This window comes from Channa argus, chromosome 17 (genome assembly GCF_033026475.1).
Source record: "Channa argus isolate prfri chromosome 17, Channa argus male v1.0, whole genome shotgun sequence".
Taxonomy (NCBI): domain Eukaryota; kingdom Metazoa; phylum Chordata; class Actinopteri; order Anabantiformes; family Channidae; genus Channa; species Channa argus.
In genome coordinates this window covers 6,072,431-6,100,013 of record NC_090213.1, presented here as the reverse complement: position 1 = coordinate 6,100,013, position 27,583 = coordinate 6,072,431, and the positions used below count along the sequence as shown (strand labels likewise).

Sequence of the window (27,583 nt, the reverse complement as noted above, 5' to 3'; positions counted from 1 at the left end):
AAATGTAGTGTAAACTATTGGTCTGTAATGTTTCAATTTTTTAACTACTTAAATGTAAAAACAGTCTAAACATCTCTGTATCCAAGCAAAGTTCATTAGATACCTGAAAATCAGACCTCTGGCTTTGGTTTTTCTTTGAGATGGTATAAAATAAGAGATGCAGCTGGGACACATCATATATTATGTCAGACAAAAGTAAAGGAGGTTGGAATTAGTTTTCATCACTACCATCATCATTGTTCTTTATTGTGTGGAAATAAAACCTTTATCTTATGATACATAGTGGCAAAATCAAAAAGCAGGCAGCAAGAATTAGTCGACCTTTGCACACCTAAATTAAATTATACACACTGCAATAACACAATTATTAGAAATTATTCCAGGTTTTGAGTTTTTAGGGAATATGCATCCTGTATGAGTATTTGAAGGATAAGTAATCAACACTCATGATACAAAACATCCCTGTGAAAAAGGGGCCAATTTTGTGCTGTGCTTTTACTTATTTATATAGTAATGTGTGTGCCAGTTTTCCTAAAATTAGTTTTTAAAAAATCTCAAAATATTAATTTTTGTTTTTACAGGCATTACCTACATGATCAGAATAAGGATGGAATTGCAACCCTTGTGTCGTGATACCTATCGTATCGGTAGATTCTGCCGAGACACCTATTTATGTAATCCCAGCAAAAAATAATGCAGGAGCTGCTTACAGCTGAATAATTAAAAACATTTTAATGGCCATGAAAACAAATTTATTATAAAGCATTTTGTGTCTAAAGTAGTAGTATGACATATGACAACACTGAAGTATTTATAAACAGTTGAGCATGGCAATAATTGGGTGACAGCAGCTGTCGCTGTCTTTTCTTGTGTCATTTTAAGTGTATTCACTTGCTTCTTTTCAGTTCCTTTCTTGCTCCATCAATCATTACCTTCTTCTGCACTTCTTTCAGGTTCCTTCCTTCTACTCTCCCTTTAAAATCTCTTTATGCTCGGCTTCCTGCTTTCTTTTTTCTCCCCTTATGTTCAATTTTGCGGCTGTCTGTCCTTTCTCTGTCACTCCCCCTTGAAGCACTTAGCTTTGATTAGCGAATTTACGGGAAGACTTTTATTTTGTTCCTCTCTCCGTACATTGTTTACTTCCTTCCTGCCACCCTTCCCTTCTTCCCTCTCTTCAGCAGATGAGGCAACATGCTGTGATCTGTATGCAGACAGGAACGTTAAAAGCCTGCCAGTAGGGTGCATACAGTCAGTACCAGCTGTACTTTTACAGATCAAATTTTCATCAAAGCCCCAGGTCTCTTTGAGTCAGAGCCAGACCAGGACCGAGGGGGAAGGAGACAAAGAGCGACTCCTCTACCTCCTCTTTCTGCCTGTCTCTAATGCATCTCAGCACTGTCTATTTTCTCATCCTTCATTTGCCGTAAGACAAACCTCTGATTCCTCCCCAAATTCGGCATGTAAATACAGTACTACAGAATACATTTTAGCTCAGATTGTCAAAGTAGAAAACAAACAAACAAATATAAACAGGAAACAACATACAGCCAATGTTGCTACAGTAAGATTTCATTTGTCTTTTGAGAAAAGACAGAGACACTTCTGTTTGCTACTACATATTACTGCATTCTGTACAGTTAATACTGTAACTCTAGCACTTCATCCACTGATTAACTGCTTTTATCCTTCACTTATAAACACACATTTTAACTGCCAACAAGGCTTCACCATGAGATTGAAACTTCAAATACTTTAAGTGCTTACACTTCAATGAATTGAATTGCTTTTAGCTCTGAAATATCATAGGCTTACAATGAAACTCGGACTTCTTTTTCTTAATCGTGTGAGAAACTATAAATGTGTTAAAAATATATAGTTTTTAGGTTTTCATTTTGCGTATGCCCTGATTTGACAACACCTCTAAAATCTCAAATTCATTCATTAAAAATCTTGACAAAAAGGCTAAATAACGCAGAATTAGGGCCGATTACTTTTAAGGATCGCAGTCTGATTTCATTATTATTCTGTCTGCTCTCTCTGGGTTTAAAGTTTGAACAGGAGGTTGGATACAATCTCCTAAGAAGCTACTCCAAAGAAAAAGTCCTCTAAAAGTTACTTACAACCTAACTTGACTTAGCAAATGAGAAGGCATTTAAAAGAGAAAAACTAAATGTTCTATATTTTCTATTCCAGCACCAGAGGCTTTTATCATTTCAACTTTCACTGGTCCCACAGGGGATTGATGCTGTTAGCACATTTAGCCCCAGCAACCCTTCTCCATGCAGCAGTCTTTTAGCTCGACACCAACAGTGCTTCAGTGTCAAACAACTGACAACATTCATTCAGCCTGTCCATCAGCAGCCCTCAGACCTCCAAGGCCACCCATCACCCATCCATCTACTTTTCCATCCTTCAAGAGACCCTGACCTGGAGCTGAACACGAGGAGCCTCTAAAAGTTCTGATGATATACAGGAGGGTCTTGACCTGACCGACTCCCATAAAATACAGAAGGAGTTAAGAGTGACTGCTGATGAAATGATGAACACTCGTTGTGGGGATTAGCAGACAAACTGTCAGCTATGTCACTGAGGGGTTTTGTCATTAATGTGTCCCAGCAAGGATCAATGCAAGAAGCTCAGTTTTTCCTCTTATCAAAATAACAAATTTGCTAAATTAATTTGGCAGTTTTATGAATTTTAACTGTTCTATAGTCACCGTTTTTATTATAATACTAAAAGAATGTGAAAATCTAAATAATGAAAGTCGAAAATCTGTGAAGTGAACCTATAAATCTGAATTACTGTTCTATGGAAATTCACACGTTGACAGATTAATCTACCATGAATTATTCCTTTTTTGTTGTCTCACTTTTATGAAGTAATAGAGAATTACAGAAAATATCAAAAAGATGATGTGCTTTGGTACAATATTTGAACTTTAAAATGATGATGAAGAAGTGAGAAGTTATTTTGTCATGCTAAGTGATTTGGAACTTACAAGTAATACAAATAATAGACTTAAAAAACCTTGTTGTTATTGGTGTTAATATTGCTAGTTGTACACCTTACATCTAGTACTTGTAAAATAAAAGTGTTCCTTTATCTTTTCTGTATGTCGAAGGACTGAAATGATCATTAACCTTGGAAATGGGTTTTTTCTAGCAGAGAACTCCCAGTCTGACTCCTGCCTACACTTCCTCATGCTAATAAAGAAGCGCTTATCCTCCCAACTCTGGTTCACTCACCTAAGATGATGGTGCAGACTATGTATATAGGCAAGTCATTCAAGTGTGAGATTCCATTTTGGTGAAATAAGTCTAAAAACAAAATTGAAGTCTAAAGATCTGTAACGATGAGTGCCCCCCTCTGTGTCCCATCAAAGCAACAACAAGTTCTCCTTCAAGTAATGTTAAGCACACTGTGCATTCAAAGCATCAGCAGTTTATTTAATTGATATTCACTTATCCGGCTCATGCAGCTGCCCCCCAGTGAGAAGCAAATGCCACAAAATTAAAAATGAATGTCAGAATGTAGTCATAGTCCTAGACCATTTCAGAAAAGGAGAATGTCAATGATTTCAGTTTGATGGATAATCCGCATGGTTTTAGAGTTCATAAACCATGAATGTGGGAATTTGGTGTCAGACCAATTTTATGTTGTGTATTTTTGTAGCAACAATGCAGAAGACAAAGCAATACTGCAATTAAAAGAGTAATGAAAATGGCAAACTTTCTTGTTCAATGTTTTGAAGGACAAATGAGCCAACTTTGTTTTCTAGGCAACATATGTGCACAGCAACCACACAAGAGATAAGAAAGGTGTTGCTAACCTTCCACACAAGTAGAACCTTCAGTTTTTTCTAAAAGAACCTGAAACTGGCAAAAGTATAAAAGTGAAAAAGTAATAATCTAGTTTTGCTTTTGACTCAACAGAATATCTTAAATAATACATCAGAGGCAAAACCAAACAGTAAAGTGACTAATTTTCACCAATTAAAACTTGCTGAATGCCTGATTACAAGACTAAAAACATGTCATGCTAATTACAAGAAAAATGTTAAAATTATCACTATAATCCAATAACTTATGATTGTTTCAAAAAAAAAAAAAAAAAAAAAAACCTGTCCAGGCCATTTTCATTTGTTGCATAATAAAAAAAAATCTTAAGACATATGACTTATGGTTTCTTCTTGTTTTCCTGTGGAAGGATACCAACAATTTCACTCAGCCCAATATATGGTCATTGCTGAACTAAGCTAAATTATTATTATAAAATTATAAATTATATACACACTCATTTGCTCACTCAATCTCTACTATCCTTCATCTGTACCATCTGCCTCATCAGTCAGCCTGCAGGCAGCAAGATCTATCTTCAAGGTGTCATTCAGTGCAGAGGCATTGTGATGAGAATTTACCACATAAAGCTTCAATATGTTTCTTACCTCTTTCCCAGACAGGTAGTAGGCAGACAGAAGACCTCCAACAAACCGGATGTTTACCTCAAATACCGATACTTCAGCATTCTACAGCAAGGACAGAAGACAGGAAATATAAGAGCAAGATCAGTAAAGAGGAAAAAAAAAAGTCTACTACACATTTGTCTTCCTACTAACATGAGCATGAAACTGTGCAAAGGCAGAATTTTTCTGGGCTTCAGTTGGCCTCGAGGAGGATTAGACTAAAGGAGCCTTTTTATGGCCCAGACAGATATTTTTGGATAGAAGCAGTTGATACTGAATAAAATTATATGCTGCCTTTTTCAGTCCTGCTGTGAATGAGAGAGTAGCAAAATGAGTCCATAATGACTGAGAAACATGAATAAATTGGTTACTGAAGTCATAGCTGCACAGAAGGGGCAAGTCTGTTAACGAGTCAGATGGTTGTGGTTAACACAGACGTGTCTGTAAAAGCAGAAGGACAGAGAGGAGCGAATGCTGTCGAAGCTTTTAAACAGCAGAGATTTATGACTACAGCATAAGTGTCAACATGTGGACCACGGTCAAATTGACAGGGTTTATGAAAATACATCCAATAATGCACAGGATAATTTTTAAGTAATGCTCATATAAGCAGATGTTTATACAAGTTTTTCCCCAAAGCCCTGCTTTGCACACTTGATGCACAGAAAAATCCTGTCCAAAGCCCAGAAAGAAGCTGTGGATAAATACAACCTTAAATGACAACTGAAAAAGTAAGCTGCCTCCAAAAATACAATGCCTCTATTTCTAGACTAGTTTGGGGCAGAGAGAATGGGACAAATAATAACAAAAAACGTGTGTAAGGCCATTTGTCTCAGCAGCAGAACAATGAAGCGTCAACTCTTTCCCTCTGCCTTGCCTTTCTCATCTTTATGAGCAGATTCCTGAGTCAGATGAAGTTTTTGTGTTTGACAGACAGCTCTCATAAGTCACTGCTGTCAACTAAAGACAGGACAAAAGACTGCGTTCGGTGGAAAAAGAAAAGAAAAAACGAATCATATGGCAGACAAAATGTATCGTGTCATTTTTCTCGAAGTCAGAATGACTGATTCGGTAGTTAGATTGTTTAGCCAATTTGTCCTAATTAAAATTAAAATAATTACCTCTTGCATTACAGCTGCCTGTGTACTGTAGAGGACAATATTATTGCTTTCTCCTGCCTGCTGTCTATTATCAGTGCAGTTTTAATAAGCCAAGAATAAAACATTGTTACATCAACATTAAAGTTAACAAAATGAATTATGAATTTCAATTGACTTGTAAATAGTGTCTTCTACAGGCAATGTACAAACCACATGACTTTTCTCACGTGTTAGTGAGAAAAATGATTTTTAACACAGTTTGTGTTTGAGCTTAAATCTTATACTCAGGAATGTATCATTTTAATTTGTGTGGGTAGATTGTGATTAAGTATAATCAGCATAATACATTCTAAAGATACTGGAAGGGCCTTGTTTTGCATTAATAAAAACATGGATGAATTATTACTCATCCAGGAAATTGAATTTTATAAGAAAAAAATATTAAGGAAATATGAATTAGACTTTGCTTTTAACTTTGGTACTTCGGTTCCTATTTTCATGGAAAGGCACCAAAAATGTTGTGCACTGTATATTGAGGGCAATGCCTGCGTAAGATAAACCTGGTATGTTTTCTTTGCTTGTGTGTATGAAGACCTGGTGTTATCACTCTTGACACGTAAGGACTCAACCCTTCCTGTGGTAATGGATAAGGAAGTCCTGAGTTTGGATGTTTGGATCATGACTTTATGTAATTGAATTTGGATTGATAGTTCAGCAGTATCTTATGTGATTGCATTTACCGGCCACCACCACTGCTTTAAACTGTTGGACAATGACCCTCCAAGTCAGCAGTTGTGTGACGTTATCTCATTCCTGGCAAAGGGCCTGACAAAGTGACAGGTAAGGACTCAAGTCTCCTAATGTTGCAACATTTAAGCCATTACAGAGCACAGAAACTGACTAAGCATGGTCCTTTCTAGCAGAGAACTGATTAAGGGTTGTAGCAAAGGTAATCATTGAGAGTGTTCCAACTGGATCTCTTATACAAAACAGCACGATATTCATTATAACTATAGTTTTTACTTTACAGGAAGTTGTTGAGTTTCCTTTGACCTCATCATACCATTTATAGCTTCATCTGCAAGTTGAGTTTCAGAGCATTTGAGGTCTGACAGAGGAAGTCTCACATGTTTGCTAAACTCTCTACTCTTGTTTTTCCCATTTAAATAGATTTAAAAGTGTTCCTGAGCTGTTTGAGTAAGAAAAATTGCATTGACCTATGTGGCGCCTTCAATGGGCCTTCGAATTAAGTGTTGGTGCTAAAGCTGTATTTTTTCAGGTTTTTGTGAAGTAAGCAAAAGAAAACAGTCACTGTAATTTTTTTTCTACCTCACAATTCATAAAACTGATAGCTGAAAGAAAGTATCAGAAATCCAGCTAATCCAGGACATTGGTAACGCTGAACTGCATGTAAGAAGACGTCCTCTGACCATGTTACTGAGAGGAGCAGTGCAAGTATCTCTACCGGCCCAAGGTTCCTGCTGATTACTGACTTCATGTACCGTTTCATTTACAGGAACAATGACTGAAAATATGGGATGACAAAATCCTTTGAGCCATCTTTACATCATCTGAAAGAAAATCTGCAACATAACAGCTAATCACAGCAGAATTAAATTGGGACTGATTCACATTCTATTTTATCTTTACCACTGTTTTGCTATAGGATTGTGCTGAACTTATGCAGATTCTACCACAACCAAAACATAAATCATAAAATTCAGGTGCAATTTACAAAATATGCAGGGAAACAGGAAACAAGTAGAAAAACAGAAAAGATTTTAGAAAATGTTGCATTCTGAACACTTGCTAAATATCTCTTTTGTGATTGCCTATTCCTGTCATCTTCCTTCGACTAAACAATTTAAACAGCATTAAAGCACAAAAAAGAAAAAAAGGAAAAAAAAAGGGTTTATTGCACTGGCCATCGGTGTGTGTGTGTGTACTGGCAATTCAAAGTCATTAGGTACCGTTGTGCTTTGCTGAGGGACAGATGAGCTAATATACTGCACAAACACAGAAAGTAAGCTGCAGCTTCCCAACTTTCCCTCTGTTAATACTGGATACAGCCATCATTTCTGTACCGGTAAGTCCCAAATAAAATGTCCACTCTCAAATAATGTTCAGCCTCTTCTCTGCCCAGCTAAAAACATCTCAAAATCAAGGCCACTTTAAAAGGGCCATATAAGCTCAATGGCAACACATTCAAATTTAAAGCTCTTCTAGGAATGTATCATTTACCTGGATTACTCTGTCCAAATCATTAGGACTAAATAGTTAAAAAACAACACATCAGTCTCAAACTTTATTTTAAATCTCAAGCTTATGTTACTGCAGCAAATGAACAGAGTGAATCAGAAAATAATGTGTCTCCATGTCTGCTCTGATTGTGCTGTTTGAGTGACAGGAAAATTGCTACTAAAAATAGTGTTAATAAGTCAGGATTTTGCCGCAGTGGCACTGAAAATTCTTCACACGTGAACAAAAGCAACTTAAATTCCACAGACTTGTCCACTGAAAACTGTGGAAGCTTATCTGAAACCATGATTAGCTATAGGACACGATGCCCATGCCATGTTAGAAGGATATGTTGTTGGTGCTTTGAATCAGACTATATAAAATGTTATCGGTAAACATGGACTCATTTGCAAAGACGGCTCTTCTGAAGGAAAGACAAAAATTGTTTTTGGTTTCTCCTTAATGCGAAGCTATTAACAAAGATGTTATAATGTGGAAGGCTCCACAATGAAGGCAAACATCAAAAGGGGCAAAGTGTGTGTTTTTTCTCAGACATAAAAACATGTGTCCATGTCATTAAACTCATCAGCACAACAGTCCTTCAGAAATTAGCAATGAAGTAACACATTCCCTCTGCATTTATGATACTACTCACTGATGTAGTTTTTCATTGCTCAGATGTTATTGGCAATGCAAGATTTGCCAAAGTAAAGTCAACACAGATTCTTATCATCCAAATCAAAATGATATTAGAAAAACAATTTTCTAAATTCACCCTACCCGGCATCCATAAGTTTTATAACTGTAAAAATAAACCGAGGATATTTATCCACCCAGCAGCAGCACTGAGTATGCGTTTGCTTTTGTGTGTAAGTGATGACAGGAAATTAGTGTATTGAATCTGATTCCTCTTCCGCTGTGTTATCAATACAACCGAGAGGAAGAGAATCAAAAACACTTCTAATGGATCCATACACAAGTTATTACCATTTATTTCTAAGTGTGCTTAGACACACACACACACACACACACACACAGACACACAGACCTTTTATTCTTTTGGTCATGTCATTTGATTTCAATATGAAAAGTCTTTATTTACATAGGTTTTTCTAATACATTTACTCAATGAAGCCAGAGTGACAGAAATTTGTTATAATAAAAACAAGATTTCAATAACTTTGGTAAATAATTAAATGGATTGTGATCCATTACCAGCACAGCCCATTAGAAGCCTGGATAATAGTTTCTTAAAATGTAGTCTTCCAAGCATCAGAAAATGACATTACGGTTTATATCATGTCTTTAAAAACAGATTCAATCCATAAAATCTTAAAAAGTTTTGCAAATTTTGTGTTTAAATTATAGGTTAAGATTTAATTTTACTGGTAATTCTTCATGCGATTATAATGTCTTATGAACTCAAGTTACTGTACTGAATTTAAAAAAAAAACTCTGATGTTTGGTTTCTGTATTCCTTGAAGTTTAAATCATTTTTCAAAGATCCATCAGTGTTTCTTTGTGTTGTTACAAGAAGAAAACTGGTCTTTAATTGTTCTTGATGTGGAGTGAAAGCTTTTTAATATCACAGCAATAATAGGATGAGACACAGTATGGACTTGTCCTTCTTTGACAAACAGATTGTTGTACACATAACATTTTCTTGTAACACTAGCATAATTTAATACTGGCAGTAAACAAGCAGCTCTCTGATCCAACAGTTTCTTGACAAGCAATGCCTTTCTTTACACAATAATGCAAGTTGGAGCCAGATTATGTTTTCACTCTTTTGAGTCTGTTAGGAACATATATCTGATTGTTACAAAGAGATTTGGCTGAAATCCGGCAGACAGGTGGTGATTTAGATTTGGCATTTCTGCCAATGGATTAATGTCATTCATTATTACTTGCTACTTACTACATTCAAGCGTTGCTGGAAAATCCAGGCATTCAGTAAGTCAGAGGAAACCTAAACCTAGACGGCCAAAAAAAAAAAAAAAAAAAAAAAAAAAAGGGAATAAAGAAATCTATCCACATAAAGTCATACTTTTCTCACAAAAAGAGGGGGGGGCTAATTTAAATAGTGACCAAATCCAAATAATTGCCAGGGACATGAGCTAGCACAGAAACATAACAGCTGATGACTAAGTTGAATAAATATGATATAATGACACTACCTACTACAGCTCACATATACATTCAATGTGAATCCCCAGCCCAGATTCATTGGTAGGACCACCCGGCTGCTCTGAGTTATCTTTTCAAAGATAAATTATATTTCCCTATATATTATTAATTATTCCAGTATTTTGTAGGAGAACAGGAAAAAGTCACCGTAAATACCTAACTTGACTCAAAAGTGAAATTAGTGCTGTAAATGTGAGCATGAAATTTCGGGTCAACATAAACATAGAGGTGGGCTTCCGTTTGAATTATGTGTGGAACAGATTGCAGAAGCCTGCTGGTGGGCTGACCATAGAGGTGAGCCATGAATTGCATATCAACAGACTTTGTGTATGCGTGAACCCACAACAGAATGGTCTGACTACTTTTATACGTTGGACTGTCAAGAACATTTTAAGAAAGTCTGTGAGAACTGCTGGAAATCTTTGTGAAAGTCTAGCGACAGAATCAACACAGCAAATTGACACAAGACTTTGTTCTTGTGTGATTTCTTCTGCATACATTCAGCTTGTGTTTTGAAATACAAAGTGGCATAATTTGGCATTTTAAAGTTGCACTCAAAGGCAGGACTGTCAGTTAGCTGCTAAATTATTAGCATATTTGGATGTGAGACACTGTTTTTTATCTCTTGTTGTTCACTTATAATTTAATTATAATTAATTCATTGCCTGTGTCTTTGGCAAGTTAACACCTGGATCTTAAAAGGTGCCTGCTCTTTTAACATTAAATACTCATAAAGCAGAATTCATGTTAATGAAGGTGCTAAATGGGTCAAGGCTCTGTCTTCCAAGGCTAATATATACTGCTGAGATAAATACCTCAAGCCTTTATTGACTGAATTATGGCTTTATGGCAAAAGGTCAAGGCTTTTCCAAAATCTATTTACTCTATCACAAGGCCACACAAAGAGACAGCTACTCACCACATTGAAGTCAAGGTTCTTCTCTACCCAGTCAGTAGCAGCATTAAATTCATCAAACATTTCCATGATATAGAGGGTGTCCAGAGCATCCACAATTGTTGCTCCTTTTATACTTCCTGCAAGAGACGCAGATGGAAAGATTAGAGATACAGTACATTAGACTTTTTTTTTTTTTTTTAAGTTTTGGTGTTTATATCAGTATGTATTACATCTCTCTGCGAAGTAGTTGGATACAAAAGCCTTAGGATTAACGCTTCCAAATGGACAAAAATTCCCATGAGGTTAACTGAGATGGTAAAAGTGTGTACCATTCGTTTAATAGGTATGAATGACAACAGAATTTTGCAGCAGCTTGTCTTAAAAAAAATAAATAAATAAAAATTAAAAAATCACTTTCGAGGTCCAATAAATTATTTTGCTCAACAGATGGTGAAGCAGCGATTATTGGTGCTTATGAAACGTCAGCAGTATTGCTCATCTCTAGTGATTAGCCTCATAGCAGGAGGGAAGACAAGCAGAGAGACAAAGCATCACTCCAGCACTGTCATTAGATAAACCCTCTAACCAATCCAACACCTTACTAGAGCTCAGTTGATATAAAGCATGCAGTGCACAGAGCCCTCTGCAACACTATTAGTCCTAACATGCGTGTTATAGACACCATCTGTTAGAGTTGAGACAAATCATTCAAAATGCTGGAAATGAAGAATGGGCAGGTGAAAATACACTACAATAATTCAGAGAGCAGAAATTAAAACCCTGATGTGCTAGTGTTGGAGGCCAACTACAAACAAACGGCAGGGAGTAAAGGCAAAAAGATAAACGAGGAGGAATCATGAATCAAGGTGAGCAGCAGAAAGCTGACGGTATGTTACGGTGTGAATTTGCTAGTTTATACTCCTCTGTAAGGGGTGGGAGGACTCAAAGGCAGCTAAAAGCTTTCTATTACACACAATGCTGAATCATCAGCAAGAAGCCCAGAGTCATCGCTGTCCACCAAATCTTCTGTGCTCACTCAGATTCCTTTAAAATCCAAGTGGTTGCCGGTTCAGTCAACTGGTACTGGAAAATGATTTTTATTACAACCCACCACATTATTTGTAAATAAATATGTGCTAAAACATCACATGCAGGAGTTTCCAGTTGTACTTAAAATCATATCAAAAGGAATTTAGACTGAAACAGGGTACTGAGCCCCAACAGAAATGCAGTATATTTAAAGACTATTTTATTATTTATGAGTGTATCTTTATAAAGGCTTCTTTCTAAAACATGACTGTGATTGTATAACAGTCAAAACAGAAATGGACCAAATAGCCAACCTGTAAGAGGAGGAATCTGGTATTACATGACCATTACAACGAGTTCAACATTTTCTCACTCCTCAAGCCTAGTAACAGAAACAGCATGTAACTAGAGGAGTCAGCAGATTTATTTGCTGTTGTCATCATATGTCCTTCCTGTTTTTCATCCATCTCAGGAATTAAGGCGTCTTTCTACGTGTTTTCTACAGAGTTCAAACTAGACGGCAATAGAGTTCTGTAGAAATGAGTAAATACATTTCAGCATTCCTGCACTTTGGTCCCTCATTTGTTTTCTGAAGCTATTTTCTATTTTTTTAGCAGCCTGAAAGAAGAATTTGTGATTTGTGAGAGTTTTTTTAAATTTTATTCTACAACACAACATTTATTAGTAAATGTTACTGGTGATTTGTAAGAAGACTAAGTTTCGTGTGAAAAGGTAGTTGCTAAATGAGACTGAACATTAAACACCATCAAGCTGAACACAAAGACTAATCTACTGTACTCATTAGTCTGAAAGAATTAACATTGATACCGAGTTTTTATGTTTCTACTCTTCCTCGATTAGGTCACGCTAAGAGGATTGATTTTTGTAGAAGTCCAAGTGTAAAATAAAATGACAAGTTGCAAACTTAGTGGAGGTGACATAGAAGTCGTGCAACTGTAGTGTAGTTTATTTATAACCTAACAATGGATTCTAACTCCTGGTATTAAAGCTTTGTGTCATTTTGTCACCATTATTATACTACAAAAACAGATGTAATCATCATATTGTATCATATTGATCAAAATACATATAGATCGGATATCAAATTGATATTAAATGACCAATAACTGTCAAAATAATTGGAACATCATCCAAGGCCTCAAGCTATGTCAGAAAAACCGAGAGCACGTGACTAGAGGCGTCAGTGGATACAGTTACCGTTGAAGTAACTTAGCCTTCCTGTTTTTCATCCATCTCACATTTTCACTCCATTGAAGCCTCCGGAGGAGACACAAAGAGGACAACACACTTTGCTCCCGTCAATTGTCTTGTCACTGTGCTTCCTTCCCCCTCAGTGCTCTTCCTGTATCCTTGTGTGAGAGATACAGATGATCAAATAGTGACCAGAATACTAATGCTAAATACATGGGGGGTGGGGGGTGGGGGGCGGTGGAGCCTATCCCAGCTGTCATCTATCACCCTGGACAGATCGCCAGTCTATTGCAGGGTTACAGAGAGACATACGCAGAAATGGAGGAAACCCATGCAAGCACAGCGAGAAACATGCAAACTGCACACAGAAAGGCCACGGCCGGCCGGGCACAAACCTGCAACCTTCCAGCTGTGAGGCGACAGCACTAAAACTGAACTTTAAAAGGTAAAAAAAGAAGTGGCAGGTTTGAGTCATAGGAAAACAATTTGTCGAATAACCTATTAGTCAAGTCAAAGAAAATTATTCATTCACTAATAAGACAATCAATTTCAGTTGACAATAAAATATCCTTGCACTGTGCAATGTTTTTTTAAATTTTTCATAGACTGAAGATTAATTTGCAATATCAATCAGCTATTACAAAATAAAAGTAAAGATGACACTGGTCCCAGATTGGGGCTATAATCACAAACATCTCTGATGTCAGTGAGACAGCTTGTTGAGAGCTTTGATGGTAGAAGGCACCAAGAATTTGCTAAAATTGGCTTGTTCACAGAAAATGCGTTTCCATGTCCAGATTGAGAGACTATTTAAAAAAAACTTGAGATGGCATTCATCTGAGGTCTACGAGGTTAGAGGAGCGAAGTCTGCTGGTGATGTGTGTGCTGCTGGGGAATTTGTTTTTGTTAGCAACTGGGAGCATGGTGAGGAAGCAGATGGCTCAGCAGAGGGCATGCTATGATGATTCTGTAAAACACGAGTGGTATCAGAGGAAGAGAGGCTCGAGGATACTTCTGTAAAAAAGAAACAAGCCTTATGATATTTCCTGTAGGCCAGGGGCTTTCACAGTGAGAGAATCCTTACATTTGTAAAGTACTTTCCAGAACATCACAAACAGCAGTGTTACCATTCACTGCAACAGACCTTTTTTCAATTAATAACAAATTTACCTTCAATCATGAACCTTAGCACAAGAAAAGAAATTGAAAGAAAAACGCTACACTACAAATACTGAAATAGCAATATACTTTAAGAGAGATTGCATAATTTGATATTATTTTAGCTTCATATTCCTGCAAAATTAATATTTTGGGGTTCAGCACAACAACAACAACAACATCACAACATCCTTCCTGAGCTCATGTCAGGCAAGTCAGACCCTACGATTGACAACCCAATCTTCCTTCTAAACTAAAAAGCAACCACAGAAAAATCACATGGACACCAAATGACCATGTAAAGATGCAAATGTGGACGTAGACAAACAAAATGACCGCACAAACACACACAAACACAAATGAAAAGACATTGAAACTAGCACAGAGAAATGCAAAACAATGGGAAATTTGCTTAACAAACAAAGATGCAGAACAAATACTAAGAGATACCAAACAGCCACTTAAACCATAGCATTTTGCTAAATGCTGCTATTTATTTTGTCTTGATGTGGTCATGAATTCTTTCATGTCAGAAGTGAGGCTCATACAAAAAAGAAGAAAATGTGCCTTGTACGCCATCAGTTGTGCCATTTACTTTGACATGAGAGGAAGTTTTGCCCAGACTGCAGGAAGTTAGAACTAAAGGTTACAGGTTGTCGTGTCAGAAATGATTACAGACTCTTTCTTAAATCACTGGAATGCTGAAATTCTACAGCCCTTTTCTGGAGGCCGTGCGCGTGAAAACTCAAAGATCTGGACATTGTCCAGAGTTCATATGTGAAATAGGCTTAACAGACAAACACTTAAACCAGAACAGGAATAAATAGGTGGACAAATGAAAACTGAAAGAACTGGAATCCTCAGAAGACACGAATCATTACCTTTCTATTCCCAGACAGAGAATTAGGATACATGGGATGGCAGAAAAACAGGAGACTGAAGGTCCCAACGTTGTTAACGAACACCATCAGTCCTTCTATTCCTGTCCGCCATGAAACAAAATCCATGCACTTGTTCCTTTTCTTACATCCATTTGTCTTCTAATGAGCTCTGTGTCAGTCTTTTCTCTTCTTCTGTTTTTCTACAGATTTTTTTAAAGTTTCACCTTGTCTGAATAGTTCATACAGTTCTTCTTTCTTTTCTCACTACTGCCTATTTTCTGCTACCCCCATCTCCTTTGTGTTACCATACCTATTCTTTCACACAGGGTTTTCCCCCTCTCCATTCTAACAAAAGTGAAAAACAGACTGTTAAGTGCTACTTGTCACTATATTGCAGAACATGAGTATTAGCAGGTCTGTAAGTCATGAAAAGTCAATATTAACTCTAACCTAACTGTTAGACACACTGCTACACTGCAGTGTGTGCGTGTGTGTGTACACACATATTAAATAGGGAAATGATCAATTCTTTGTTGTTTACAACAAAATAACCTTCACTTTATGCAATCAGGCAGCAGAGACAGAGCTGTAATCTGTGATGTGGGTGTTCACAAAGCGACTGAAAGAGTGGCAGACATGATGTTGCCCTTTATCACATGTAAAAGGTAAACGCAAACAAACACACATTAAAATATAAAGTATACCAGGTATAATCTGTTCATCTCAAACTGTACAGGTGGAAAAACTATTTAACGGTGCATGCTGCAGCGTGAAACTGGGATTCAACATGCTTGCAGTGCAAAGATCAGTTTGTAATATGTTTTTGTTTATTTTTTAAATTCGTTTAATTTTTTTTATGTTCTTCTATGTTTGCGTACAATTCGTCATAGTTCAGTTTCATTATACATTTCAAACTTGTATGTTTATGTACTGGTGTATGAACGAACATGTTTTTAACCTTTTTTTATTCCATAAAAACTTCTAATGAATCATTATAATTTAAGTAATACAAATATGAATTGAGTTTAATATACCATTTATTAGATGATGGATTACGTGGCTTTAGAAAGAAGATGAAAATAAGTGCAAATGTCATGTGAATTACATCATGCTTATAATGTCAACACAAAAGCGAGACGCCACCATTTTGCTGTGCCCCCTGACTCTGGGTCACACTGAGCTCCTTGATAAGATTTTTGCACCTCAGTGTCACTATTATTCAGAGCTTTCAACCCTACACAATGCAACCTGATCACAGAGTCACATGAAGCAAAGCCCTCCAACAATAAAGCCAGCTCTACAAAGTACAAATGTTAGTCACATAACATTTTACTTAATCTGTGGCGTTATTTAGAGGGAGGGTTCTTTTAGCCTATTGGTTAAGATGAATAGCATTTAACTGCAGTGTCCTTGGTTCGACACAGAAACGTTTATTGGAAGCTCTCTCCGGTTTTTTCTTCCCGGGTATCAACGTACACACATTCATAAGTGTCAATGCAGCTCCAAGAGAGGCCACTTTTAACGTCCTAGTTATTATTTACAATGTTGACCACACCATGTTAATTAATTATATTATGTCAAACTTCACTGGTTCAAGTCATATCTTAACCATAAAGCGTTCGGTTACTATTGGTAGCTGCCTTTTACTGCCCATTTTACCTGCGACATGATCATGGGTCAGCTATAGTTTCTGGATCAAGCTGGATAACTACAGCTAACACAGCCTTCACTGTCAAAGCTACTCTACTCTGGAAGGGAAGGTATGGCCAGAGGTTCACCACCAAGGTTTGAGAGAACCTGAATTCTCTGTCCATACCTGACGTGGACTGACCATGTAGTCTGCCATGTCTGTTGGCTATAGGAATTTGACTCCAAGACTGCCTAATCTTACACAGTAACCATTTCAAAGGACTGATATTAAAGGATTTTATTTCCCTTTAGATGCCTGTGAAGCCATAGCCTTTGTGAGTATTTGGATGTGTTCATGAACTGTTTTGACTTGGACTTCAGTTCTAGATTTTCCAATCAACAAATGAACACGGTATAAACGATATGACTAAAACAAAATACAGTTTGTACAGCAGAATTATTGATAAAGTCTTGGGAAAAAAATAAAATCCAGCCTTTAAAAACATCCCTTGCTGATGTCTTTTCAGCTTTCTGCCTTTCTCAGGGTAAAAACATTCTTCAGATACAAAAAGGGTTCCAATGTGCCATACTGTAAGGTTAACGCAACACAAAACTCTAGGACTAATCCATAATCCTACAGTTTGATCCAGATCTCCATATGCTCAGCCGTGCTGGTGATCCCATTTAGTCCCAACCACTGCCTCAACGTTGAGTCTACACTATATTTTCTGAGAGGTCACAGGGGGTAGGTGAAGAAAAGTGATGGCTAAGCCTCTGGCTAATCGTGTTATCGGAGGCAGAAAGCATGCACACATTCCCAAAGTGTATTAACCTCTTGGCTTCTGCAGCCAGATACTCAAGCGTCAACATATTTTGTCAAGGTTATGCTGAAAGGCATCACTACATTTTGCTGTACTTGTATTTGTGTGTGTGCTGCAAATCTAACAGTGATACAGAAATGAGGGATTTAAAGCAAAACAGACGGTGAGTCCAAGTTTGAGTTTTGTGAGTTAAGGTGATAATTTTGTTTGGCAGCTTCATTTAGTGTGTGTTTTCATTCACGATCAGGAAGATGAGTGATGCTACTGCAGTTTGTTTTTCTATGCCTCGGGGGAAGGGGGGGGTTCCAGAGAACAGGCATGCAGCCATGATACTCAGGCATGTGTGAGTGAGTGTGTGTGTTTAAATAAGGTGGATGCAGACTCAAGTTTTTATAACAAAACCTCAGCAGATGAGTGGTTACAACACAAAGGCCTGCAAGAAGAGTGTGTATTCACTTGATGAATCCCCCATTTCAGCTGCTGCAGTGCTCCCCTTGTCTGTGTCCCACCCACCTCTTTGCAGAGCATGATTTACATCATTTCAGACACAACCAAATACAACCCCAACTCCCTCTTCTCTCTGTCTCTCTCACACACTCACACACAAAACCTGAGGGAAGGCCAGAGCAGAATTACTCCATCCATTTCTATTACAGAGATTGAATATCCGATTCAGAGACACACATAATGCTGTGTGGGAGCTGAGGCTACAGCATAGGACTCAATGTCAAATTATATAACCAGCTAAATGACTCGTCTGGAAATAGAAAGATACCAAAAAACATTAGCCCCTTTGACTGGTGGACAATTACAATATTTTTAGCCCTGCTAGCAACAGTGCTTGGACTCAGCAAACAATAAGACAACATTACATTCGGTCTGATTGTGTTGTGACCAAGAGGAAACACAGATTTGTCTTTGATGCTTGCAGTATATAAAACACTGTACACTCACACACCATACAGACCTGTACAACGCTGTCACCTGCACCTGGTAAAATATGTCAGGACTGCTATGTATTTTTAGCTTTAGTTCAACTGGTTTTACTGTCATTCTTTTTTTTCTTCTTAATACCTTGCACTTTCTGTCCTTTCTGACCATGACTCACCAAGTCCTTCAGCTGAAGTGGATAGCAATAAAAAAATAAAAATACTTAAATGAGAAATACTTATTTAAGTAAAAATTGTCACAATATTACAATTCAAGTTCTGGTTTTCTTTGCTCTTTGAACTACTGCTACGGGTCCTGAAGAATCCCAAACAACTGTTTTCAGAATAATAAACCTTCAGCTAAGAAAATAAACATGTAACAATGCTGCTAAGACAAACTAGACTTCTGTAGATTTATTAAAGCTGAACATTCTTGTATACCTGCAACATTTTGAAAGGGATCAACAGTTCAATGGCTCCTATTGAACAGGTCATATCACTCTTGTGGTGGCCTCTCTTTACCTTCTAAAAGCCCACAATTGATTTTAAAATCGTATTTATTCCAAAAACACTCAGGGGAGTAGCCAGTTCTTACATCTCACAGTTTAAATCCTCAAATCTCCTCCAGGTCTGTATGGCCATCTTATCTAAAGCTGTAGGCTGTTGCACATCTGTGCCAAAGTGCTCCATTACTGTAATTGTCCCTTTCCCATTGGAAAGCAACCTTCCACTTGATACTAGCTGTATCTCCACTACTAAATTCTACAAATCCTACCTTAAAACCTCCTTGAACATTTGGACTTGTAAATCCTTTTTAGGGGTTTCAGAGCCCCTTGGTGAAGCTTGTTATTAAATGCTTTATCTATACAATGGCTTTACTAAACAACAAATATGCAAAACTAAAGAACTCATTATAAAAAGGGATCTGCAAGAATGAAGGTTTCACTTTCAAGATCCTGTTTGTTGCTGTATCCGCTTATATGCATGGCCATGGCTGGTGTAGGAAGCTATAGTTGCAGTATTACTTTCATCACAGCTTAGAGAGTTTTACTGCTTAGAGAAAAAAAAATGCTGCCACATTGTTAACTTAAAGAGAGAAAGTGACGCTGCAGAAATTCATTTTTTTATCCTCTGTAGTCCTCCCTCCTCTCTATCAATCTTTAAGCCAAAAATTATAGACAAACTACTAGATTCAAAGAGGAGTAGAGTTTTTTCTAAGTTAAATTAGATTTACTGCTTGCAATCATCTCTACTTTAAATAAAAGACTATTAAGGACAAATTCAAATAGGCCAGGAGAGACATTACTATGTTACTTAAACTATGCTTAAATAGACATTGGAGTTGGATTTAAACCAACAACCCAAATCAGTTACTGACAGACAGTTTAACTCAACTAAAGATCTCCTCAATGTCACTTTTCTCTGCCCTGTGCACAGCACAAAAGATTGTTGTTGGAGGTAAAACATTTAATAATAGTGTTACAAAAAGAAATGGTTTTAAAACATATGATGACGTAATAGATAAAACTATACCTATAAACACTGTGGTAAAAGCAACAAAGCCTGACATACCACATCTGGGCTCTTGCAGTGATGGGTCGATGATCCCTGTGCTTAAAATACATTACACTATTAAATTTTTATAGGAATGTAACATGTACTTGAAAAAAAAAATTCAGGTCAAAGGTCAAATTGAAATTAGAGAAATAGGCTTTAGCGATCCATTTTTTTTTCTTCGTTTTTCACCAGGGCATTTCTACTGTCACTTAAGTAAAGTGATACGAGGAGGTGCAGCATCACCTCAGGGGACAAGGGGAAGCTAAGCTATAGAGAGGGCTGACACAGAGGAAAGGCCATGGGAGACAGGAGGGCAAAACAACATAAAGAAAAGAAACCATCACAAAACCCTAGCAGCATTTGTGTCAAAGCTGGCCATTCATCCAGTGGCCTTTTAAAACACTGTAGGTAGGGCAAGGCAGATAACCTCCACTATAAGCCCCAAGTGCATCAGGAGATGCATCAGGCTTTACTTCTTCACAGGGCCTATAGCCATGGATCCATCCAACTGTCCAGCAAATAAGTAAGTCTTAACAGGTTTTCAAAGAACAAAATGAATTCGCCAACCCATGTAGCAATGGGAAGAATGTTAGCCAAAATTAAAGGGAAAAAAAAAAAAGATATTTAGCGTTTTCCTCTGAACTAGTCCTAAAGATTAGACAAACAAGCCATATGGCATATTAGTTCACAGGAACATACACACTAGTGCACAAAAAAAAGAAAAGACAAAAAATAAATAAACCCATGTTCTCACATGGACCAGGTCACATTGGTCTAGATGGAAACAGACCTAAAAACTCTGCTCCCTTTGCTTGCAATAGGAGGCATCAGTAGTGACCTTTAATGTGATATGGCCTAGTGAAGTGTATTTATTTTGAAGAGGATAGAAACACACACACACACACACACACACACACACACACGGAGATTTTTGGTTCGTCGAACACGCAAGTGCCTTCCAACGCTGGCCCTCGGCTGGAATAAGAAGGAAACTGAGGCGAGGAGAGCCTATGTTTCAACCTTAACTTGTTTGCCAGTGGACTGTCAGCAATGTCAATTAAAGAGAGGATCAGGGAGCAAACCACATAGACACAAAACACCAGAGACCTCTGTACAGGAGCAGCTACTGTAGAATCCAAAATGTAGATGCCAGAAAAGAAGGAGCAGAAAATGACCTAACAATCCGACCACCACATTGTGCCCCAATTTTACAAAAAAATGATCTTATTCCAATTCAAAATCCCAAGCATTGTGTACTGCATTATCAACTACACTCTTGAAAAATATAAATAATGACCCATCACACAGTGAAAGGGTAACTCTACTAACTCAGCATCACATTGAGGATTGAGTATGACTTATTAATTTGTGACATTAACTGACATCTACTGCTATTGCAGCAAAGTATGAGTAAATTTCTTTTAAATTTAACATGCTAATCAAATATAGTATTACAACTTTAGTTCAAGCAGCTGTAAGAAAGCTTTCCAGAGAGCCAAGCAGGAAAGAAAAACCTCCACATACAGTAGCAGTCCCTGCACCTGCAGTAAGGACAAATGCCAGATTCAGACATTCTGACAACAGAAATTCATAATTCATTTATTTACTAAACTTTCTTCTCCATGCTGTCACTGTACTATGTTAGAAATCTTTTCTCTATTTGTCCTTGAACAGAAAAACAACTGTGTTCCATTATAAAGCTTTGATACAAACGTCACCTCTGGCTCAATGGGTTATAATGGATCTGAATCTGATCTGAACAATTAAATTCTATAATGTTGAACAGGAGTCAGGATACAGCTTAAGGCTGGGATGACAACTCACTGGCACTGTGCTCTAAATGAGCTCCAACAGATTTGGAGAAAAGTGACACAGGCATTTTTTCTACCAGGGTAGGTCTGAGCCCTGTCCAGTTAAAAATAAATAAATAAATAAATAAATAAATAAATAAATGTGTTTCATTCTTCTGGACAATTTTAAGCGATTTATTTTGAATACACAAAATAAAATTTTTTTAAGAAAAAAAAATTACCGAACCAAATTTCCCGCCTTGTTTTATTAATATGCATGTGACAATTAAATGTTTTCATAATTGATTTAAATTACAACAATTAATATATATTTTGTTTTTCCGCGCAAATGTGCAACATAGAGTCAAACATCACTAGAAAAGCTGTTCTCTTGATACATATTGTAAAAATATTAAAGAGTAACACCTTGAGCAGCTATGCAACAATAAAAGTTAAACTCACCCAGAGTAAATGCAATGCCGGTATATGGACAAAACCCAGGTGACCTGCGCCCTGTTCTTAACTGCAACAGTTCAACATGCACTGACAAACAGATGGCTAATGCTACGGCTTCCACAGAGACGGTGAGTTTTTTTTTTTTATATATGAAGCCCCCATCCAAAGACAAGCAGCGGAGTGTGGAGGTGGGTTTTCTGCCATTTTCATACGACTAAAGTAAAATCACTAACTATCTTGGTATCGCCTGCTGCAGGTATTATCGCTCCAGCTTGTTTACACCTGTCAGTACTGTGATAACTCCAGAGAGCTGCTCCTGCTACAATCAAATGACAGTAGAAGAAGTATCTTCGATTTTTTGATTCAGGCATTCATTAAAAAAACTCAAGTTCAAATTAATTGAATAAATACGACATATCGCCCACCTCTGTTACAGGGGGGCAGTTCACCATTTAGGTCACTAAGATCTAGATGGAAAGAGTTTACAAGTATAAGTACAGATAATGCAACAGTTAGACCTCATTTTTGCAGGAATTCTATAAGTAAATCAAAGTATTGCTCAAACTTACAAATGACAACTGACAATTTGAGTTGCACCGAGTTCCTTTTTATCATCGAGAGTATATTTAGCAGGTTATAGCCCCGTCTTAAAGCCACACGTGCACATTATTGGAGCTGTGTCTCTTCTAAAATTGACAATGTCACAACAGGATCTGGCCCATTATGAATATGGACACAAAGAGTTTTACGTGTTGGATGAGAACAGCAATATGCTGTAGCTACAGACAGCTGAGTTGAGTACTAGTGAGTCTTACCTTACAAAATACTAATCTCATCCTGCAAATCACTGCGTTGTTGAAAACATAATTAGAACAAACAACAAACCAAATGAGCGTGGGTGAAGATAAAATCATTCATTACATCATCAAGTTACCTTTCTGCAGTTTCAGCTGGATATGTTCAGTTTTAATGTCTTATAAAGAAGCAGCAGTAAAAGGTACTGACATCAAAACAGTGGACATAGCACATTTAGTCAATCAATCAACTGTGCACATGGTTTTCAACACTGAGTGTGAAATGCCACTCCTTATCTGCCTATACATAACTGGGCACTTTAAAAGTGAGCTGCACAGTACTGTATTGATATGAAATGTTGAGTCTTCTGAGGGAAATATTGTTTGTCACTGATATGCACCATGATGAAAAGCTGCTACAGCAGCCTAGACACTGTCTGAAACAACACTCCTGCCCTTAAGTTACATGATCGATGTGCAATTCATTCATGCCTTTCATTTTCAATACATTGCAGTTATTGAACCTTTTGTTTTAAAACAAAGACTTGAGACTTTTTCACATTTACCTGGTTTGGTCCAGACCTTTAGACCATTCAGTTTGGTCCAAATAAAACTAGCAGGAGTGAAAGGTGCCTCAGACTACAGTCCGTACAAAACAAGCAGAATTTGGTCCGATCAGAAGAGTTTGTCTTGGTCCAGATCATTATTTCTAATATGAAATGAACACTTTTTGGAAAGGTTAGACCTTGGAAACAACTAGAACAATTTGAGGAAGGCTTTAGTCATCTCTTAAACAATGCGCCATTAGAGCATCTGGGGAGAGGAGGAGACAATATAATTAATTTAAATCTCATCAGAGGAAGAAAGACTGCAAAAAAAATGCAGATGGACATTGAAAACGTATAATTCTAGTAATGCCACAGCAACACAATAGTTGTAAAAAAAATGAATCTGTTCATTGTTTTCGCTCTTATTCAAATAAAAAAGGCTACTGGCTGATTTGGACCAGAGTAAATAACGGCTTTCAGCTTGTCCCTTCAGGAGTCGCCACAGCCGAACAAGTTCCACACATTGATTTGGCCTGTGCTTTTATGCCAGATGTCCTTCCTGCCACTTCCAGCCACAACCCTCCCATTTTCATCTGGGCTCAGGACCGGCAACAACGTTGGCCTTGGTGGGTTGCTAGAGCCACACCTGGCGGGATGGGAAACCCACAGCCTTCTGAATCCCAACCCAATGCTCTACCACAGAGCCACCTACTACAGAGTTGAACGTGTCATTAAAAAATTTATTAATTATCAGGTTTTCAGTTCCCATCAAAAAAAATGCACATTAAAAAAAAGAAAAAATTTAAAAACTGTGGATACTACTTGATTTACTGTGGAGCAATATAAGCATACATCTTGTCATCACCCTCATTGTTTCATAATTTATGCTGTTCTTTATTTACAATTTGCTTGGTGACATCAGATTTTCCCAAAAGAGCCTCGCCCACTTCAACACAATAAGAAAGGCAAAACAAACAAAAAAAAACATACATAAAAATCAAGTTATTGGAAAACAGTAAGGTACTAAAGCTAATTGAGAGCATGTATGAATTTTGAACAAAAAAGCAATAGGAAGCAAATATTTGCCAACTAGTTTTTGTTACTGCTTTCTGCTGCTGCAGTCCTGAAAAGGTCTGACCAGCTTGTGCTTGTGAGAAGCTGCTAACAAAGCTCTGCTCTTCGTGGTTATTTCCTCTGCACCCACAGCTGATCAACAAACTATTAAAGCAAAGCGGAGGATATTTCTCAGAACAGTTTTTCTTATTTGTTTTAGCAACTGAGTTACACATGCAGAGTCACTTAATCAGTGTCTTGACCTTTAAGGATTTTTCCAATAGTAGCACAGCCTGTATATATTTCCCTCTACCACTAGATTTAAATACAAGGTTCACAGTCTTGAGAGCACAGCTGCATAAATTAATCAAAAGTTATGGGCAGAACTATTGAATTGGACCCTGATTTTATTTAGTCAATGCTAATAAAAGCTTTAGAGCAGCCCGCTCCCTTTTTTGGCTTCCCCTTTACTAACGTGTTTGGGTTAAGAAAACACATTTTGTAATATTGTTTCGTGATACCATAATCATGACTGGCTGTCTACCAAAGTTGATGGCTGAAAAGATAAACATTGTTGCTTCACAGCATTTTGGAAGAAAATATGGCTTCAGCCTCGTTCCATCATTGTGTACATGGAAATTATTTTTGTGGTCATTGTTTCATTGATGAATAAAAGGAAGGTAGAGAAAAGAGACAATAACCTTAAACAATTAGTTGCTCGGTCAATAGAACATAATCTGCAACTCTTATGATGAATTCAACACATTTAACAAACACAAATACAAAAGATTTGAAAGCTCTAACAGATCAAATGGTACAATTTTATTTAAACAGTATATGACAACAGAACTGCTGCAGGTCGGTTGTCTTCATTGCCATGAGATATGTTTCGGCCTTTATTGGTGCCAGCAATCTCAAGTCAGCCAGACATCTGCAGAATGATTTGCCTCACTGCACATCTTAAAGACACCTGGCAATTTGGTGTTGCTATTAAATTTCACACACTTACACACTTCACTAACTACTGTATCTCATCTCCCTAATTACATATACATGTAATTATTATTACAATAAGGTTATTGTTTGATTCCAAAAACTAAACATCAAGAAAATAATGAGTAGATTTGATCAATGCAGAAAATAAATGTTGGTTGCAGCCCTAATAACACGCAGAAAGTCTAAACTTACAACACAGCAAAGCATATGTAATGATTAGAGTACATTAAAAACTAAACTGGTTCAATATTTAGCCATACACACTGGAGAAGCAAACAGCTGTCCGCACAGCTGTCATCTGAAAAAGAGATGTGCTCCTCTGGGGAATGACCACAGAGGAGAGAGATTCAACCTCACCCAAGCTGATACATTCCATCTCCAGTCAAAAGCTGTACAGTCCTCAGATACAGGCTGTGTAGGTTTAATCTACTAGAACATCTTAAGAGCTGGAAACAATAAGTCCAAATATTAAAATGATATTTTTACATTTTCTGACCATATATTCAAACAATGTGTTCTCAGCACTTGTCATTCTGTGTGGTTATATGCACTTCAGTAACCTGGTTGCTTGGAGGAAACCGGGTTACCCTCAACTTATTTTGGAAGCATGATTCACTGATTTTGCACAGGGACAGAAGACAATGTTTCCTTTGCTGTGTGTCTGTGTCAGAGCAGACTGACAGCATGGTGAAAGAAAGGCAGGCAAAAAGAACAAAGTTCCTCTTCATAGTGCACAGAGTCAGAATTTAAATGCTCAAATGTTCAGCAGTGGAAACTTACTTCTATAGACTTCAATACTTATTTTAAATACAAAAAATATGCGTAATGATCTCGCTTTCATGCAGCTACTCCATCTGCTACTTTCCCTTACTGCACTATTTTGTCATACACACCAATTAAAATCCCAGTTGTGCATACACATGGAGACAAACTGTTGAGCTTCAGGAGAAATCCAAATTATCTTGTCAAGTTATCGTGTCACATGCCCTGGATTGTTTAACATTAGAGGTGAGCCAATTCTACAGGACCTCTTCCTTTTACTACATTGTATTATAATAAAAAAAAAAAGAACCTTTAGGGCCTCTTGCCTTTTCTGCTGTGTGATTTGCAGAGGTATACAAATAATGAGGTCATGTCAAGTTGGTTTTACGATCTTAACAAAATACAACAATAATCTCTGGTCCTTACAGAACTCAATTTAAAAAGTCCAACTATTGTTTAAATACCCAATTTTAAACTGAATGAACAATGTAACTAAATGCAGTGATATTTTCGGTGATTTACAACATCTGCTCTTAAATCCTGGGTGAGTGTTGCATATTTTAGGCTGTAGAAGAAACAGAGGGCTGCAAAAATTCAAATGTAAAACCTGCAATTTAAGAGTGATAAATTCAACATTTTGAGAATAATTATTAAGAAATGAGCATGTTCCAAAATAGTAGAACAGCAAGTAAAACTGGCAGATTTGAAAAGGGGCATCCCAGAACCTAGTATTTTTGATACTGTATATCAGGGAAGTGGAAAGTGGCTTCATTGCATAATATGCCAGGTCAGGCTGTATTATTATGCTCTATAGGAGTTGGAAATGGTTGTGACAAGGCCCCGGGGCCAGGCTGTCGTATTTACTGATGGAAGTGGGTCTGCTAGAGCAGTCACTAAAACCTATTTACTTTTCTATAGCACTGACATGAGGGACGAGTAGAAAGAGGGAGAAGCAAGAAACACTAACAAAGAGTTGAGAAGGTTAGTCTAAACTACATTTCACAGAGCCCTCTTCCTCTCTCCCTTTCTCTCTCTAAATTTACGTGTCATAAATTTTGGTAATGAAGTAGTTAATGGAATTTA

The 27,583-nt window shown here is 37.2% G+C and overlaps 1 protein-coding gene across 1 annotated transcript in view; it reads right to left on the bottom strand.

Annotated features, from left to right (window-relative positions):
• The window catches only part of man1a1 (mannosidase, alpha, class 1A, member 1), a 117,597-nt gene that overhangs the window by 55,812 nt on the left and 34,202 nt on the right, over positions 1-27,583 (bottom strand). Inside the window, exons 3-4 of the mRNA XM_067481496.1 lie at positions 10,907-11,022; positions 4,445-4,525 (exon numbers count right to left, since the gene is read on the bottom strand). Coding sequence (XP_067337597.1) covers positions 4,445-4,525; positions 10,907-11,022 — 197 coding nt within the window. The remainder of the gene's footprint in view (positions 1-4,444; positions 4,526-10,906; positions 11,023-27,583) is intronic.